The 16,884-nt window shown below is 41.6% G+C and overlaps 4 protein-coding genes across 8 annotated transcripts; 2 read left to right on the top strand and 2 right to left on the bottom strand.

Annotated features, from left to right (window-relative positions):
* Nucleotides 1-54: 54 nt before the first annotated feature.
* Nucleotides 55-4,255, top strand: LOC130689545 (titin-like). 2 transcript variants are annotated; one of them, XM_057512482.2, is made up of 5 exons: nt 55-336; nt 414-564; nt 648-903; nt 963-3,838; nt 3,909-4,255. In XM_057512482.2, exons 1-5 carry the CDS (start codon nt 140-142, stop codon nt 4,104-4,106), a joined length of 3,678 nt encoding a protein of 1,225 aa, XP_057368465.1. In that variant the 5' UTR covers nt 55-139; the 3' UTR covers nt 4,107-4,255. The 2 variants fall into 2 exon arrangements, with proteins under 2 accessions (XP_057368465.1, XP_057368466.1); XM_057512483.2 differs by having other exon boundaries at nt 3,954-4,255.
* LOC130689612 (muscle-specific protein 20-like) lies at nt 4,211-9,922 on the bottom strand. 2 transcript variants are annotated; one of them, XM_057512567.2, is made up of 6 exons: nt 9,775-9,922; nt 9,603-9,667; nt 5,253-5,334; nt 4,959-5,091; nt 4,767-4,887; nt 4,211-4,709 (listed from the first exon to the last, which is right to left on the bottom strand). In XM_057512567.2, the coding sequence occupies exons 2-6, from the start codon at nt 9,624-9,626 to the stop codon at nt 4,518-4,520; spliced, it is 552 nt and encodes a 183-aa protein (XP_057368550.1). In that variant the 5' UTR covers nt 9,627-9,667; nt 9,775-9,922; the 3' UTR covers nt 4,211-4,517. The 2 variants fall into 2 exon arrangements, with proteins under 2 accessions (XP_057368550.1, XP_057368549.1); XM_057512566.2 differs by having other exon boundaries at nt 9,754-9,911.
* On the top strand, nt 6,458-8,026 carry LOC130689615 (muscle-specific protein 20-like). The gene is made up of 4 exons (XM_057512571.2): nt 6,458-6,597; nt 6,721-6,920; nt 7,548-7,668; nt 7,840-8,026. Exons 1-4 carry the CDS (start codon nt 6,592-6,594, stop codon nt 8,020-8,022), a joined length of 510 nt encoding a protein of 169 aa, XP_057368554.1. The 5' UTR covers nt 6,458-6,591; the 3' UTR covers nt 8,023-8,026.
* Nucleotides 9,923-9,996: 74 nt separating the features above from the next.
* Nucleotides 9,997-16,800, bottom strand: LOC130689546 (WD repeat-containing protein 6-like). Of its 3 annotated transcripts, XR_009000756.2 has the most exons (14): nt 16,639-16,800; nt 16,400-16,583; nt 16,167-16,334; nt 15,973-16,111; nt 15,542-15,901; nt 14,910-15,488; nt 14,598-14,834; nt 13,866-14,524; nt 13,415-13,803; nt 13,064-13,339; nt 12,325-13,012; nt 12,099-12,178; nt 10,592-10,682; nt 9,997-10,045 (listed from the first exon to the last, which is right to left on the bottom strand). XR_009000756.2 is itself a non-coding variant. In XM_057512484.2 (11 exons), the coding sequence occupies exons 1-10, from the start codon at nt 16,709-16,711 to the stop codon at nt 13,065-13,067; spliced, it is 3,063 nt and encodes a 1,020-aa protein (XP_057368467.1). In that variant the 5' UTR covers nt 16,712-16,800; the 3' UTR covers nt 12,255-13,012; nt 13,064. The 3 variants fall into 3 exon arrangements, 2 of the variants coding, with proteins under 2 accessions (XP_057368467.1, XP_057368468.1); XM_057512484.2 differs by lacking the exons at nt 9,997-10,045; nt 10,592-10,682; nt 12,099-12,178 and having other exon boundaries at nt 12,255-13,012; XM_057512485.2 differs by lacking the exons at nt 9,997-10,045; nt 10,592-10,682; nt 12,099-12,178; nt 12,325-13,012 and having other exon boundaries at nt 13,039-13,339.
* Nucleotides 16,801-16,884: the final 84 nt, after the last annotated feature.

Raw genomic sequence — 16,884 nt, forward strand, 5'->3', positions numbered from 1 at the left:
CGTCTGATATAAAAAAAAATTACGAAGAGGCATGACGTTCTTCGTTTTATTCCACGAACTGGCAACTGTGTCAAACGGTAGAACATTCGAATTGCTGTTTTTCATATTTTCATTCTTCTTTTGTTTTAAATTCAAGCAAATGGAATCAGTCGAATCTGAACTCCTAAAAAATCTTGAAAATCTATTTGGTTTTCAGTTCGGTAAGGGGAAAAAATTTCGAGACCTCGATACACGTGATTTCTTAGACGTGTACAAGATTTTCTTTCGAATTTACGATTCAGCATGGCTTCTGAGTGATGGCAAACCAAAAACGTCAGTTTTAAAACAAATTCAAAGGTCTGTTGAAATTTTTGTTTTTTAAATATAGTTTTTTTTTTGTTGGTTGTTTTCTACAATTAAAAATGTTTTTTTAGTTTCCTGCAGCGTATGGAACTTGGTCACTTGATTCTTAAAGGAGAAGACTTGCTTGATCCAAAAAAAAACTGTCGGCTTCTGGGTGCCATAATTTCAAAACTAGAAAGTAGACATAACGGAACCAACAACATACAAGCAGCTGTTCGCAAAGTAATTTCTTCATAACCAACTGTAGAATAAATATTTGTGGCATTTGACATTTTTTATTGAAACAATTGTATGTTTGTCTACAGATAAGATTATTAAAACCTAAAACAGCCACAGAAAAGAATCACCTTCGAAAGCCAAACTCGTCAGGGTCTAGTGGAGAAGAAGAACCTGTCAATCCAGAGCTTATTATACCTCATAAGGGTAAAGAATTACCAAGGACACCACCTACTAAACTGGGACCTGAAACAGATGTTAATAAACCAGATTTTCTTAAACCAACGGCTGCTCCATCACCTTTACCTGTTCATCCAAAAACCTACACAACTTCTGCGAAAATAGGTAAACACACATCACATAAAAAACATTCTTTGACTAACAGCAGCAATTGCCTTAATTAGTATCCACACAGAAGGGATTTCGACCCATTCTTCCTACTAAAGAAATTCCACGTACGCCGATGAAAGGCGTTGAAGTTACAACACCAGTTGACGGATTACTTGCAGGTCATAATTTGACAGTAGATTTTTCTTCAGCTCGTCTCACGTCATCTAATACGTCAACGCCCTACGACTCCCGGACGTCCAGAAATAAGAATTCGTCTAGTGACGGTGACGCTACGTTTGTTATCCCTACCAAACCGCACGCCATGGCAAATCCAGATCAAAGACCCGACGGAGAGCTCTCCGAGTCTGAAGAAGAAGACGTGTTTGTAGATGCGAATGCAATGGCGGATACTTACGTCAAAGAGCCGAACGTGAAAAATCAAATAAAAGCACCTTCTGGAGGCTTCGACAATACCTGGGTGTTGGAGATGGAAAATCCAGACACCAAAAGCGAAAATGCGTCACAACCGGCAGTGGCACCTGAGCCTCAGAGTACAGCCAATGCCTCAAAGAAAAAACCTGGAAAAGCTCCAGCGAATACCAAAGCAAAAGACAAGCCAAACTCTGCTGCAGCCAAAACTAAAGATGACGAAGACGTGGCCGTGAAAAAAGCAACAGAGACCATGCCAGAAAATGGAGTAACTAATCGTGCGGCAACTGACACTTTAACGGTCGTACCAAAGAGTAAAAAAGGAAAGAAACCTGCCAAAATGGAATCAAATAACCACGATACCGAAACAGTGACCGATGCGATTGCTGAACCCTTGGAATCGGAACCTGTCCCGCCCATAGAGACCAAGGGAAAGAAAGGACGAGGAAAGAAAGCTGTTGGGAAAAAGGAAGCCATCGAAGACATTGCTGCCAATGCTGATCCTCCCGTATCACCTGAAGCTCCAGTTGCTGAAACTGAGGCAAAGAAAGGGCGAGCAAAGAGGCCAAGCAAAAAGGAAACCAACCAAGATGAAGTGCTTGAAACAAAGGCTGATCCTCCTCCTGCTGTTGTCGAACCTGAGGAACCTGTTGCTGAGGTCAAGGGGAAAAGGGGACGAGGAAAGAAGGCCGTAGCTAAAAAAGAGGTTGCCGAAGATAATCACGTTGAAAGTGTTGCCGAACCCTTACCACAAGAAACAGAAGTCATGGAAGCGAAAAAAGGACGTGGAAAGAGACCCAGCAAAAAGGAAACAAGCGAAGAGAACCACGTGGAAGAGGTCGTGGAAAAAGAACTTGCAACTGAACACGAGACCGTCCCTCCAGTTGCCGAATCTAAGGAGAAGAAAGGCCGTGGAAAGAAGGCTCAACCCGCATCGAAGCCCGAGGAGAATGTTTCCATTACCGAAGAGAAATCAGAGCCCGTTGTTACGTCACCAGTAGTGGAGGCCAACGATGAACCAGCAGCCAAACCTGGTCCTAAACCCAAAATGGGTCCTAAATCTAAGACGGGACCCAAATCTAAAGTAGAACCCAAACCAGCTGTGGAAGAAGCTGAAAATCCAGAACCCGAAATTCAAGAGAAAAAAGGACGAGGAAAGAAAATGACATCAGCTGATTCCACGCCGCAAACAGCAGCGAAAGATCCTCCACCAGCCGAAGCTGTGCCCGTCGGCGAAACGAATGAAATTTCGCCCGTTGTCGAAGTGAGAAGAGGCCGTGCCAGAGGAAAGGCAACGGCCGAGGAAGTGAACGAAGCCGAACGTAAGCAATCGGCTAGTCCAGTCAAAGCTGAGTCTGACCTTAAAGAGAAACGAGGTCGTGGAAGGGCAGCAGCTAAAGACGGAACAGATAAAGCCGTCAAGACGGACGAAGAGGCGTTACCAAGTGTCGAGCCTGAACCTCCCATCGCTGCTGTAACCGACGTCAAAGAAAAGAGGGGCCGAGGACGTCAGGCCAAGACGGAAGCGACGCCCGCTGTTGAAGAAATGAAAGATACGGCCAAAAGTCCGGAAGCTGTCCCAATTAAAAAAGCACGCGGGAAGAAGGGCGTTCCAGTGGCGAAAGAATCTGTTGAAGCAGAGCATGAAGTCGAAGTTGGTGAAGATACGAAAGCCAAAGGAAAGAAAGCGGTAGCTAAAAAGTCAGTCGAAGAAGAAGAAGAAGAAATTGTTCCAGAAACAGCTGAAAAGATACAGAAAGCTACGACAAAAAGAGGCAAGGCCGCTTCGGTTCCAGAAGATGCCGAGCCGAGTCCAACTAAGAAATTAAAAGAAGATGCAGTCGAGTTGGAAGGTCCTCGAAAGTCGTCGAGGAAGAAAGCGGAAACCGTCAAATCGTACGATGAATCATCGGAACGAAGTGGACCGATCTCGCCCAAGAAAAGGGGAGCTAAAAAGAAGCCCAATATCGATGAAGTCGAAGAAGCTGACGATCAGAAGAAGAAGCCGGCCAAAAAAAAAGGAACTTCCGATACTCCAGAAATTGAGCCGCCCAAATTTGGTGCATCCAAACGGACCAATAAACGTGGCCAGGCCGAAGAAGCCATTCCATCGCCTACGTCCGATGAGAAGAAACGGGGCGGTGCGAAAAAGGCCATCAAATCGCCGGAATTGCCTCTGAAAGTTGTCAATGGATTAGAAACCGATACGGCGGCTAGTCCGGCCAAACGAGGCAAATTATCCGAAGATAACGAAGCGTCGGAAGAGCCGGAAAAGAAAACGGGGCGCAACAGGAAAAAGAAGGACGTGCCGCTACCCGTTGAAACTGAGAACGAATCGCCCGTTATCGGGCCGAAGAGAGGTCAGCGTGGAGCCAAAGAAGAAGAAGAAGAAGTTTCACTTGCTTCCGTCGATGTTGAAAAGAAGAAACCGGCCAGCCGGAAGAAGCTTGCCGTTGCCCCGGAAGAAGAAACTGACAGTTCAGCGGTTCAGCCTAAACGGGGCAAACGGGTTCGTGCCCCGGTATGTAAAAATCATTTAAATTCTGAATTTAAAACTCTATTTTCAAATGATGTTGTTTTATCTCGTTCAGACTGCTGATTCCAATGTGTTTGTCACTATTATTGCTGGCCAACAGTCGACAGATCCTTCTCCAGCTGGGCCGCCGCTATCCAAGTCACGTCGATTGAAATTGGTGGAACAGCCGACATCAGTGACAACTGCATCAGATGATGAAATGCCTGCACCTGCTGTCACAACTAAACGCACTTATACCCGTCGCAACAAGTAATTTGTTCTTTTTTTTTTCGAACTGTGTGTGATTTGACATTGTAATCGTATCCTAGCAACGACATGTGATTTTGTTCGTGGTTCGTCATGGATTATTTTGGGTGATTTTAAGTTACTTCTTCCGTGTATTTCTGTTGCTTCGATTTTCCTGTTCTATTACTAATACATTCGGTCTTTTCGTTATTAATCAATTGGGGTTATTAGGTTTTAATGTCTTTGAAAAAAACATCTTCCGTGGAACGAAATGAGGAAAAAGAACGGTAGATGCAAAATTGCGCGGATACGATTAATAAGGTGAAGACGAAAGACGTAAAAAGTAAGAAGCGCATAGAAATAATTTTGTTTGTTTTTTCAGTTTGGCATAGATTTTTTGTGCTTTTTCTTAAATTTTTTCTCCATTTCAAAACATTGCTCATTTGCCTAGAAGGATTTTACGCGAAGCTCCCATGTTTAGACCGGCCTGGGTGGCGCCTTTATTGGTTCCAGCTTGTAGGCCGATGACAGTCTGGCCAGCTTTCAATTGTTCTTCAGAGAAATTGCGCTGGTTCTTTTCAGACGGTTTCGGTCCCAAACTGGGTCCTTGCCATTCCGGGTGCTTGTAGGTCTACAAAAGCAAATTAAAGAATAGTGCAATAAATAATGGGCAAGTTTTAAGACTTACGGCGCTGCCTAGACCGAAGATGGTTGACGTAACCATGGCAATATCCTTCTTCTCAGACAGGTCAATCGTCTGGAAAATGTCACTTTCAGGCACTCCGTATTTCTTGCAAGCCTCCTGGAACCTGTTGCACAAGCAAAAAAAAAAAAATAATTAAGAAAATTGTTGTGCGTATGCTAATTTGTTTTCATTGACTTGTTGAGATTCTCGCAAATTTTGAAATGGCCAGCACCGCTAGGATTGATCTTGTTGATGGATCCAGGTTGGATAATGTTCATTAATTTGCAGAGGATGACACCATCTTGAAGAGCGTCTTCATAAGAGACACCTATAAAAATCATGAAAACAAAATATAACGACCTATCAGTCATGCGATGACAGAAATATTTGGTGGGACGAGTGCCAATGGGTGATGTTGTTATCGAGCAATTTCCGCCCTTGTAAAGTTGACAAGTTCTCAAAAATACAAATCATTTAAGTCAGATTCACCTTCAGGGAACCGCTCTCCGGTTATGCTTTCAATCCAGGCTTGAGCTTCGCGTTCCTGTTCCGGCTCACGTTTGCCGAGTGCCTGCAAAACAGCAAATCAAAAATATGAAAGAGATCCAATGACACACGCAAAACAAAAATAAAATAGAATGTAAAAAAAAAAAGTCTCTTTTTTCTTTTTTTTTTAATATCCGGAAATAGAAGGTTAGAGCACGTGTCCAGCGCGACTCATCCGTTCATCGCACATTTCTCATCTGCGCGTTTTCGAGAAAGGCCAGCGTAATAAAAACATAAATTTTCAAGCCGAGGCCAGCGACCATGCGCCCGTGTCAAAACAAACGCCAAAGAAAAACAAAAAGAAAAAACTCTAAGTTTAGCTTTTAAGAGCACAAGCTGCTGCTGGATGATGTCATTGAGCAAGCGCTCGATCAACCCATTATAAACGAACGTATTTTTTTTTTTTTTGTTTCTAGATTGTTCACTAACAATCCGTTCCCTGTTGTTTTCACACACACATTTAATGAATGCTGCTGGAACAGTTTCAGAAAACGTTGAATGATCTTTGTGCTTTTCTCCTATTTTTATAACATTTTGCTTTTTCAATGGACACTGATACAACGCGTTAGAATGAAAACACACACACAAAAAAAATCGGATTCTCCAGCGAAAAACTCCAAAGTCACGGCGGATGTCATACGCTTAAAAATAGAACTACGGCGCTGTTTTACGGGCATCCGGTACTCTGCGTTCCGTCTTTTGTCGATGACGTGCGCTGAAACCTATCGGCGCTTCGCAATTTCGCTTCTAATAAATAGGATGTACAGATGGGCCTCTATTTCGGACTAATCGCAAATTGATTAGCGCCAACTGTCCATTTTAAAATAAGAAATTCATTTTTTTTTAGAGAGATAGAAAACGAAGCGCTATTCACAATTCCGACATGCATGTGAAATCATTAATTTGTCAATCATCCCTCGTGTTGTTTTTTAAATATGGCACTGGGGAAAAATGAAGAAACATTCCTTTCAAAAAAAGAAATGTTGTTTTTCACGCGGCTCAACATTAGACTCCATCACTCCCTCCCGCAGTGAGGAATATAAATGGCATTCGTCCAACAGCGATACCCAACGAAAAAGAAAAGAAAAAGAGAGGAGCTTTTCCCTCCGCCCAGCTTGACGACTACAAAACGGACAACACTTCTACGCTAGCGATCTAGTCTTCGCTCATCCGCCACGAAGTTCTCATCTTCAAACCTTTCCATCCGCACTTTAGCCATTTTCAAATTTGTTTTCCCTGTTTTGAATATTTTAATTACATCGACATTAAATATCTATAAAAAATGGTGGTAAGTCGGCATTCTTTTTTTTTCTTTTTTTTAAATCTAATGTGTGCGACACTGTCAACGTGTCAAGCCATGACAAGTTAACGTTTAAACGCGCGAACCGCAAATATTTTTTGAAAAACGTAGGGCCGCAGCAAAGAACAAGAACAAGAAATCATTGATTGGATTGAAGCCGTTTTGGGTGAAAAGTTGCCCGGCCAGCCGTACGAGGATTTGCTACGCGACGGCATCATTTTATGTAAATTAATCAACAAGATTGCGCCCGGCTCGGTCAACAAGATCCAGACGAGTGGCGGGAGTTTCAAACTCATGGAAAACATTCAAAGGTAAGAAAACATCTCAATCCTCTTGTTTTCGAAATTCCAAACGTCCGACTCGAAAAAAACAAGGGCGAAAAGTTATTACAATTTGTCAGTACGTAAGACGAACGATAAACATTTTGCTTAAAGAAATCGAGGGGGCTGGAAGTTGTGAGAAGCCGCTACCTACACAGCCGCACGCATAAAGCTCACTTTCCTTAACGATTTTCGTGTGTGCACGAACGTTTCTCACTCCCCCCTCTCCTGAAAAAAAAAAGAGGATCGCATGCAGCTGTTCCATTAAGAAGGGGAAAAAAAAAGAAGGTTGTCTATTTTTGGGAGATGGCGCAATGATGCTCGGCCAGGCTCAAACACGTTTAACGAGTTTAGATTAAGTGCGAGCGCGCCAAATTTGAACGACGCTGAGCGGGGCAAAAAAAGAGAATCCAATAAAACAAGTCCACGTTCTTCGGGCCATATATCACAAACTCATTTCGAGCATGTCTTCTTTAAAATTCTGATCATTTCTTTCAAAATGAATAAACAAAACGGGTTGACACATTCCGTTTGAATTTAAATAAAGAAAAAAAAACACGTGAACGTTAACAAAGTGGGCTAAACTATGCGCCATTTTTCTTTTTTTGGATTACGCAGGTTCCAAACGGCTTTGAAAAAGTACGGCGTTCCAGACGAGGAGATATTCCAGACGGCGGATTTGTACGAACGTCGCAACATTCCGCAAGTCACGCTCTGTCTCTACGCATTGAGCCGATTGGTATGTTGCACGTACTTCGTTTACATTAAACATGATTTTTCCCGACATGGGTTCGGACCGGCGTGAATTACTCATCGCTCATGCCCTTCCTTTGTTTTGTCCTTTTCACCCCCCCCAAAAAAAATAATAAACACACGAAATGTTATTGACGATGATGTCACGTATGCACAGACGCAGAAACATCCCGAGTACACGGGTCCGCGCCTCGGTCCCAAAATGGCCGAAAAGAACGAACGCGAGTTTACCGAAGAACAATTACGCGCCCACGAGGGACACATTGGACTTCAAGCCGGATTTAATAAAGGAGCTTCACAGGCCGGCGTCGGGGCATTCGGAAATACCCGGCACATGTGAAGAATTCAAGAAAGGGCCCACCCAAGAAAACGATAGCGGTAAATCAGCAATCAAAACATAAATTGTAATCCCACTCCCTTCTTCTTTTGTTATGTTCAACTGACATTTAAAATTGAAAAAAAAAAAGAAAAGGATACAATCGACAAATAATTTCTTTCCCCTTTTTGGCAAACTAGCAATTTTTAAATTATATTTTTTGGCGGATTCATTAAAAAAAAACTCTCATTTTCGCAGCCCAATTTTAATTGCGAACGAGAAGGCTATGTTTTCTATAGTAGATCTATTACCACTGACAACATTCTCTAATTATAGGGATCTGCGCTATTAAACTTTCACGATTTAAAATTGAATTTTTGTTTTAACATGTTTAAAAGAATGAAGGCACGCCTCCGCCAACAGACGCACATTCTCACTGTCCTATACTAATTTCCCCTCATAGTCTATCCTCCTTCTCTGTTTTTTTTTCACAATTTCATGTATAATTATTCCTTTCGTTGTTTTTAAAAATGATATTAACTGCAAGAGTTAAACTGCCCGTAAAACTGTACGTGTCTTATCAAATGAATAAATTTAAATCAACAAAACAAATTGAAAGAAGAATCGCATCTTGACTTTGAAAGCCGGATGAAGCTGTACGTGTTCTTAAAAAAAAAACGAAAAAAAAACAAAAAACAACATTTATGAGCGTGTGCTGTCTTTCTTTGTGTGTGTTATTAGTTTGGTTGTTGCTAATCGTATAAGTGGGCACTTAAAAAAAACAAAAGTAAAAATCCAGAAAAAGAAAAGGAGGGCAACTATCATCGGCTACCACTAGATGGGGACGCTATCGAGCTGCGCAAGCTTGCGTAATCTCAAGTTGAGGATGGCTGCGGTACCCGACTGTTTACTCCATTAGTTTTAAACAACCTTAAAACTAAATAAATAAACACATCTCATAAAGAATCCGTGTCTCTCTCTTTTTTTTTTTTTTTTTTTTGAGGTTAGTCCAAACAAAACTTCAAAAGAGGAAGTAACAAAAGCCCTTTTCGATTTAAATATTTTCGAACGCGGTCATCAAGAAAAACCTCTTTCCGGCTGTGAGTCATCCGGTGTCTCCTCCGGATCAACGTAAACTCAATAACAGCCTTTTTCTTTTTCTCTTACAAAACTATAATATTTATACCCAACGCTCCCACGTCCTGGATTTCCCGAAATATTTACTTTGAACGTCGCCTTGAGAAAATGAAATTCGTCTTTTAACGCTTTTTGCTTGGCATCCAAGACCTGCTGGTTTCTATCAAATGCCCTGCAACTTCTTTTCCCCTTCTTTAAAAAAAAAAAGGTATTTATCGAACTAAAGAAACAAGCGCTCCGGTGATATGGTCGGACCGGAGGGGGGAAAATGCAACGAAAAAAAAAACTTCACCACGCTAAAGCTTCAGAAGGCTTGCTATCATGTCCTTATAAGGTGTGCTCACCGGCGAGCGCATTTCTTCTTTTTTCCAACACGCAAACACAAAAAAAAAAAAAGAAAAATGGAAAACCCTCGAACAAACAGAGAGAGAGAGAGACAGAAGAAACATATGTGAAGTTTTTCCTACCTGCCATCTTGGACGTCCAGCCATTGTGCAGATGTGGGAGGATAATTAGCGCGTTAAAACGAAAACTAAATTAAGCAAAAAATTAAACAAATCGTGAGTATTATTTTTTTTTTAAACAAAAAATAAAATTCTTTTCAACTGATTGACTGACCACAAGTGCCAGATGATTTACCGGGAGCGCCGAGTCTCGATGGGCTGAAGTTGCAGACTCAACTTTGAGGAAGACAGCTGATGGAAACGAATTGCACGGAGTGTTATTATTATTTTTTGTGTCCCCCAAAAGCAGCGCACGCGAGCGATAATATGCAGCTCTCTTCCACACCGGTCTGAATGTGACTTGAGAATGACTCGACTGGGAAACGTTGCTGTGAGCTTTTTCTCCGTTGGTCCGTCTGCGGGGCAGTCTCTCTCTCGACATGGGGCCCAGCTTCAGCTCTCAATATCTAAAAAAGAAAAGAAAAAAGGGAGGGAATGAAGAGAGAGAGAGAAATTTGTATATATACGGCCTTCGACTCTTTTTCATCTTGTCTGGGAGGAGACCACGTGACCCTTTTTGAATCTTTTTTTTTCTTCACTACCCACCCATGTGGTATTGTTGCGTCTGTTTGCTACACAACATTCACAGTTTTGTATTGCGAATAATAATTTTTTTTTTTGAGTCTGCAAAAACAAAAGGGTCTCTACGAATTCCCTCTGTTGTACAACGCTCAATTTCTAATCATATTTTACTACGCCAAGTCCCTCCTCTTTCAGTTCATTAAGTTGTTTGTCCATAAAGGGAACTGACGTGCGTCATTAAAAAGCGTGAACAAAACAAACGAAGAATGGTCCGACTAGACGATGCCGACGGTGCTCTTACGAAAGGAAAATGGCATGCCTATTGTTTTCCAGCTGGAACACTATTTGATTGTCTTAGAAAAACTCTCCTTTTGTTTTCGCAAAAAAATAATAATAATAATCAAAATATAAAGAAATGGAAAGGGTCTTACTTCATTATGACGTCGTGACGGCTTATTCGTCTATGGTGGGCGCCTCAAAGTCTCTCGTTCCAGGGCATCTTTAGACAGCACAGCAAGCGATCTATTGCAAAAAAATAAAATTTATTTAAATAGTGCAGCTAAAAAGAAACATAACTTGACAGGATAGTTAAAAAAATAAAACGAGACACGGCAATCCGTAGCTTGTCGACAGGCGAAAAGGACCTCGACCGTAAGGATAACCCGACCTCGTTTCGTTATGATTTTTTTTTTTTCTTTTGGCCCATATAAAATACAAACTAGCGAGAGTGAGTCATCGCGACAAGCAAAACGTTACAGTAGCTGCCCTAGACAACTTTTTTTCTACAAGAAAACTTCACCATCAAGGATTTTTTTTTAAATCTAAAATCAAGGTGTTTTGAATAGATACGGACAAAAAGGTTATTTAGCATGCCTCAAAAAGAGTATTCGGATGACCTAAAACATTTGAGAATCGACCGTGCCCCTCTTTTTCCTTTCTTCACGGTGATGTGTGCCAGCTGATATGAATTGCAGATTGTCCTTGTATGTTTGTGTAAATTCCTTTGGAGCTCCCCCCCAACCTCTTCCATCTCTTTCAAGGGCTGAAACAGTAGTGTAAAATGTCCATGAAAAAGGGTACAGTACCAAGAAGCCAGCAGGTGTTCCAAACAAGCGCTGGATTAAGGTCGCAATTGTAGGCTAACTACTATGAATATGCAATCTATAATTAACGTGATGGATAGCTGCAGAAGACTCGGTATTCACTACGACATTAAGGTGTGGTGATGAGTATTCCTCCTTTTGTTTTTTAATAAACAAAAACATCATCACGACTTGACCTATTGCCAGTCCGTCATCATCATCACGGACAAGTGGAATAAAATCCCCTAAATTAATAGGGCGGGACACGAATTGTGGGCAACAACAGAGCACACAGATGATGTCAGTATAGACAATAGTCTGAAGGCGGATGCATTTTTTTTTCAGGGAAAAATAGAAGAAGTTAAACAAATTTTTTCTAACAAAAATATCCAAAAATGGGCACAAGTTCAAATGAAAAGAAATAATAATAGTATTATGCACGCATATTGCCCGACAGCTAGCCTGAATATATATATATATAAAAGGGGGCTACATGGCACGAGCAGTTTTGGCAGAACCAAAGTGGTTTCTATGCTCCTTTCGTGGCGACTCACCAAAAAAGAAGCAACCATTTTATCGCTTCAATCGGCTGATCGTTTTCCCCTTTTATGTCTTCGTGTTTGTTAGTTGCTTTGCTTAGTTGCTATCCACTTTTGGCAATTTACATTTCGATAAGGTTCTTCTTATTTTTTTTTTTTAACGAGGTATTACGAATGTCACCGTGTCTCTCAAGATCGTCACTTGACGATAAGTAATTTAACTGTTACAGCGATAAACAGCTATTGGATTTGATAATTTTCGCAACAATCAGCAATTTCTATCGACATGCAAAAGTACGAAATTGTTTTGGACTCACCGATTCCGTGAGAAGTGACGTGCGGCTTAACCATTTAAGGCAAATTGGGTGGAAACGATGTAAATATAACACTCGAGATCCTGCAAAATAAAAAAAAGCAAATTTTTATTGTTTTTTTTTTTCGGTAGTGAAATAAAAAAAGAATATGTAAAGTAGTTCAATATAGGTGTAGTATGACGAAATATAACCACCTACATCCGTTAAGGTCAACTGTGTCACAGATTACCTTAAAAGGACGGCCTTCCAAGGCGTGTTTATTTTCCTTTTTCATTAGATTTGGAGGTCGTCGAAATCGAATCATCTTGGCATCTCGTACCTGTGCGCTGTAAGCAGGGGAGGAAAAAAAAAATTCTTGCCACCCGGCAAGAATGCCCAGGTGCAATTTAAAAACCTATAAAAGTCAAATTGGATTATTATGTTAATCATTTCTCCGCCGAGCTTGGGCCTGGAATACAACCCAAGGCTGAATAAATGTAAATGGGGTGCGCCATGGTCTTCTGCGGCTGTTTTTACATGCATACAAACAATAATAATGATAAAAATAATAATAATAAAAAGTCCTTTCTCCAAGTGCACTGGTAAAACCTGTCAAACGAGTTGGCGTGTTGCGGATGTTATCACGACCCGCCCCTCTCAACATTTTCACCCATATTTGGAATATCCTCTCTCATTTTCGTTAATACAAAAAAACCGCCCAAAATAATTCCATTTCTGAGACTTTTTTTTTTTTCTTGCAATGACGCAAGTAAATCCCCTTCAAACGATCCATTTTCTTCGTCAGTATGCGTCACGTCATTCAATTTTGAAAAACGAAAAGAAAAAAAAAATCAAGTCATCACACGATGGACAACAGCAAACGGTAGCCAAGCACTTGAAACGCAATGGCCACATAAAACACCTGCAAAGTGCTGCAACTAACAAGACAAACAGATGAATGACAAACTTTCCATACAAATTTTATTTACCTTAAGCGGATAGTGGGTCGACAATTGTGGCAGATGGATACTCTAAATTTTGAGTAACGCTAATCGACTCGTCCACTTCAAAGACTTGAATACCTTGACCATAAACCATGACCAAAGTTTTGGTCACACCTGGAAATACATCCAGCCCTTGAATGTCTGATACATCACAGCAAATGGTGGACAGACACGTCAGCTGAGTGTCTAGTCGCTTCCAGAGTATCAGACGCTGGTCCAGTGATACGCTTAGACATAAACTATTGCTCAAGATGGCCACACCTGAAATCTCAGACCAATTGAAAAGCAAATTATTAATAAATAAAAATAATTTCACCAAAGAAGGAATGAACTGACCAGAAATCTGTGCAGCGTGGGGGAATTGCTTTTGTTGATCGATGAATTTCAGCGCATTCCTCTCGCAACTGAGCTCGACTTTGGTGCAAACCAAGGCGTTGTCATCGCCTCCCGTCAGAATTAACATACGATCAACGTCCACCCATTGACAGTCCAAACTATTTATGCCCGATTGATGGGCCTGAAGGCTGCCTATGGGTTCTATTCCTTTATCTTCTTCCAGTGAAGTTATGTTCCATACAGCGAGCTGGCCATTTGTCCCTGTCGAAAAAAGGATGGAATTTCCGTACGCATCGGCCACCACTTTGACTTGCAAGACGCAACAATTGTGGAAGCTCAATTCCTGGAACAAATCGAGTCGACACCCGTCCAGGGCTAAACTAAAAATCCTGTAAAAGCGATACACGACGTTATGAAATTCGTCTAACAATTTGATATCGAGGCACGTTACCTTATAAAGCTATCAGAGCAAGCAGCGATAATGTGGAAGTTGCTGTCACAACGGTCCAACACATCAACATCCATATAGCGTGTTTCAGGGTCGGGTATGAGGGACGGATGGCCGTCATTGACCCAAGGCTTATTCGTCGCTCTACGGAGCCAACCGCGCAAAAAATGCGATCGTACGTCATGGTGGATGACGTGTACCTGGTCGCCCTGGCCAGCGATTGTCAGAAGTCCAACGGATAACTGTGCTCTGCCTCCGGCTGAGACGCACAACCAAGTTCCAGGTCTATCCTTCAGCTCTTGGACGGCCAGAGCTCTGACGCTGGAAACGTGTTTGGTAATGATGGTCAGAGATTGGGCAGACCGCTGATCTAATCGGGATAATCTCATGGTGGTGTCTTCACTTCCCGTCAGGATCAGCGGCTCGTGAAATCCGATAAACCTGCCCCGACACACGGATTTACTATGGCCTCCGCAGCGGCCGGCCAAAGAAGAGCTGAATACGCCACTCAATGGGCGTCTGTGCTCGTAGATATGCTTGTCCTTGATGAACAGGAACGTGACGTCAGACGTAACGTCAAAGTCCCAGGAACGGTGACCTCCGCCACAGGGCACTTGCATAAGACTTCTCTGTTGATGGCTGGACCACACAACGAATCGATCCTAGAAAGAGAGTCATAAAAAATGTTTAGCATAAATTTATATCAACTATGACCGTACGTGGATAGCCACTTACGCTTTGAAAAGCCAGGTACGTTAACTGACGATTGATCCAGCGCAAACGAGCGATCCAGCCGAGGCTCGTGTTAGTAAGTGAGAGCAATTCCAGCTGATTTTGGTCGTCAGTTAAATGCCAAAGACCTACACGGCCATCTTTTCCCGACGTGTAATAAAGATTTCGACCGATAGGATCACTCTTGATATCAGTCAAGCCATTTTTGCCATGGATATTCACAAACGATTGAAGAGGGGTCTGCAGAGAGTGTAAAAATAAGATATTTAAATCCCTGTGTAAATTTTTGCTCTTTTGCCGACCTCATAAAACCACCTCTTTTTTGGTTGAATAAAGATGAAGGCTTCCTTCACGATCGCCCATCATGAATCGACTTTGGGTGGCCAAAATACAGCTTGGCCAACGCTGTTTGCCTTCAGGCAGTATGAATCGGGTCTTTGGTTCCGAGTCATTGCCATCAAAAATATTAAGAAGCAGTAAACGACCGTTATCCAGACACGCCATAAACTGCCCTGATGCGACCAAATGAACGCTATAAATTTTCGATTTTTCCAGTTGATGGGTCGTAAGCAATTCCAACGATGGACCGGAAACGAAGACGAATACAGCCCCGGTGCGTGTTCCAAATATAATCGTCTGGCCGTCAGAATCCAAGACGCTGCCATTGCCGAGCCTTTCGTCCTGAAAGAGTGACGTCCAAAGCTGGGTATCTGGATTCCATCCGTAGATGATGCCCTGTTGACTGAAGACCAAGTAGCGATAGGAACCAGATGATGTAATGGCCACTAAACGCGGGACTTGGCCCTCTTCAGGAAGCTTCAGCTGACGACACGTTGTTTCCTGTAAATGATTGACATTCCAAATTCTCGTGGATCCATCTCCTCCGGCAGTAACCTGAGATAAAAGATATTGAACCCATTAAAATAATCGTATTCTGAATAACGAACCAATAATTTTCGTAAAGGATCCCATTCGGCGGCCCAAACGCTTGTTCCTGGATGAGCATCAAATTTGGAAACCAAAGTGCCGCTCGTTAAGTCCCAAAGACAAACGCGAGAATCTTCACCTAAACTAGCTACGAGCGCAGGCTCGCATTGATTTCGACGCATAACGACACTATTCCAAACGCGGGCTTCATGACCATAAAGTTCATGCTTGGCCTGAATTCTAGCTCGCTGGAACAGACTCCAGAGGTTACTTGGTTTATCATCTTCAAATAGAAGACTCCAAGAGCGAACTGATCTGTCGTCTGACGTTGATATGATTGTTTGTGAAATTTCATCATAGTTTATAGAGAAGATGACACCCTGCAAGCATGCACAAAACCAAAATATTAGCTTTTAATATGATACACAATTACATTAAATATTGGTTTTACATTGTGACCTGTTAATCTGTGAAAGAGGCAATTATCCTTTTCAGATGTCGATGCTGCCCAAACAAGAATGTTCCCAAACACAGTGCCGGCTAGAATGGTCAACTGTGAAAGGTGATCCCCCAGTATTTTACCGCAATACCTGAATGAAAGTAATTAGAAATAAAAAGAAATAACTTAAATAGAATTGATATTACAATATGCATTGCTCTTCGCCTTGCACTTCAATGATTTCAGCTTTCGAGGCAGTTTTCTGAATTAAAACTTTATTATGGGAAGTTAATTTGACAAGGTAATCCCCATTATTGACAAATTTGGCATCCCTTATCCAATCAGTTTCGCTTGATTTCTGCAAAATATTCAACCTGATTTAATGGTAGAGAAATTTTCTTTTAGATTTGTTTAGTCTAACAACAAACAAACAATGAACCTCGAAACAGCAGACTGAGATCCATTGAGTGCCACTACAGCTAGCAGCTTCCCCCCAAAAGCAACAATTGTTTCGTTACGGGGTGAATATTGAATACCATGAATTCTCGCTCCACGGAATATATTAAGACTTTCCAAAAGCTGATTAGAATCCAAGTTGTACAGGTTTAAAAAACCGCCACAACCTGCAGATCATAGAGAAACTATATACCGATATATTTCTTTTCACTGCAAAAATACCTTCTAGCAAAAAATGCGGTTTGACGATGCACAGTGCAGTAACATGAGTTTGCAAGTGTAATTTGTTTATCATGTTTTATTTCCTGCAAAAATTCTTATTGAAATCCAAGTTGGATATAAATAGTCAAACACGTGCATAGTTTTTCGTCTGCAATCCTTTTATCTACAGGGAGAGCCACTTGAAAGAAACAAAAAAGCGCGCCAACAGCACAAGTGAACAAACCCTTTATGTTCTGGTGATAAATC

Source organism: Daphnia carinata, chromosome 6 (genome assembly GCF_022539665.2).
Source record: "Daphnia carinata strain CSIRO-1 chromosome 6, CSIRO_AGI_Dcar_HiC_V3, whole genome shotgun sequence".
NCBI lineage: Eukaryota > Metazoa > Arthropoda > Branchiopoda > Diplostraca > Daphniidae > Daphnia > Daphnia carinata.

Excerpts from the sequence above, each read along its gene's own strand:
- LOC130689545 (XM_057512482.2), top strand. The coding sequence starts at position 140 with ATGGAATCAGTCGAATCTGAACTCCTAAAAAATCTTGAAAATCTATTT. Across the intron at positions 565-647 it reads TACAAGCAGCTGTTCGCAAA|ATAAGATTATTAAAACCTAA; the intron begins GTAATTTCTTCA and ends GTTTGTCTACAG. Across the intron at positions 904-962 it reads CACAACTTCTGCGAAAATAG|TATCCACACAGAAGGGATTT; the intron begins GTAAACACACAT and ends TGCCTTAATTAG.
- LOC130689615 (XM_057512571.2), top strand. Across the intron at positions 6,921-7,547 it reads CTCATGGAAAACATTCAAAG|GTTCCAAACGGCTTTGAAAA; the intron begins GTAAGAAAACAT and ends TGGATTACGCAG. Across the intron at positions 7,669-7,839 it reads TCTACGCATTGAGCCGATTG|ACGCAGAAACATCCCGAGTA; the intron begins GTATGTTGCACG and ends ACGTATGCACAG.
- LOC130689612 (XM_057512567.2), bottom strand. The coding sequence starts at position 9,626 with ATGGCTGGACGTCCAAGATGGCAG. Across the intron at positions 4,888-4,958 it reads ATTTGCGAGAATCTCAACAA|GTTCCAGGAGGCTTGCAAGA; the intron begins GTCAATGAAAAC and ends CTTGTGCAACAG. Across the intron at positions 4,710-4,766 it reads TCTTCGGTCTAGGCAGCGCC|ACCTACAAGCACCCGGAATG; the intron begins GTAAGTCTTAAA and ends TTGCTTTTGTAG.
- LOC130689546 (XM_057512484.2), bottom strand. The coding sequence starts at position 16,711 with ATGATAAACAAATTACACTTGCAAACTCATGTTACTGCACTGTGCATC. Across the intron at positions 16,584-16,638 it reads ACCGCATTTTTTGCTAGAAG|GTTGTGGCGGTTTTTTAAAC; the intron begins GTATTTTTGCAG and ends TATGATCTGCAG. Across the intron at positions 15,902-15,972 it reads ACAGATTAACAGGTCACAAT|GGTGTCATCTTCTCTATAAA; the intron begins GTAAAACCAATA and ends GCATGCTTGCAG.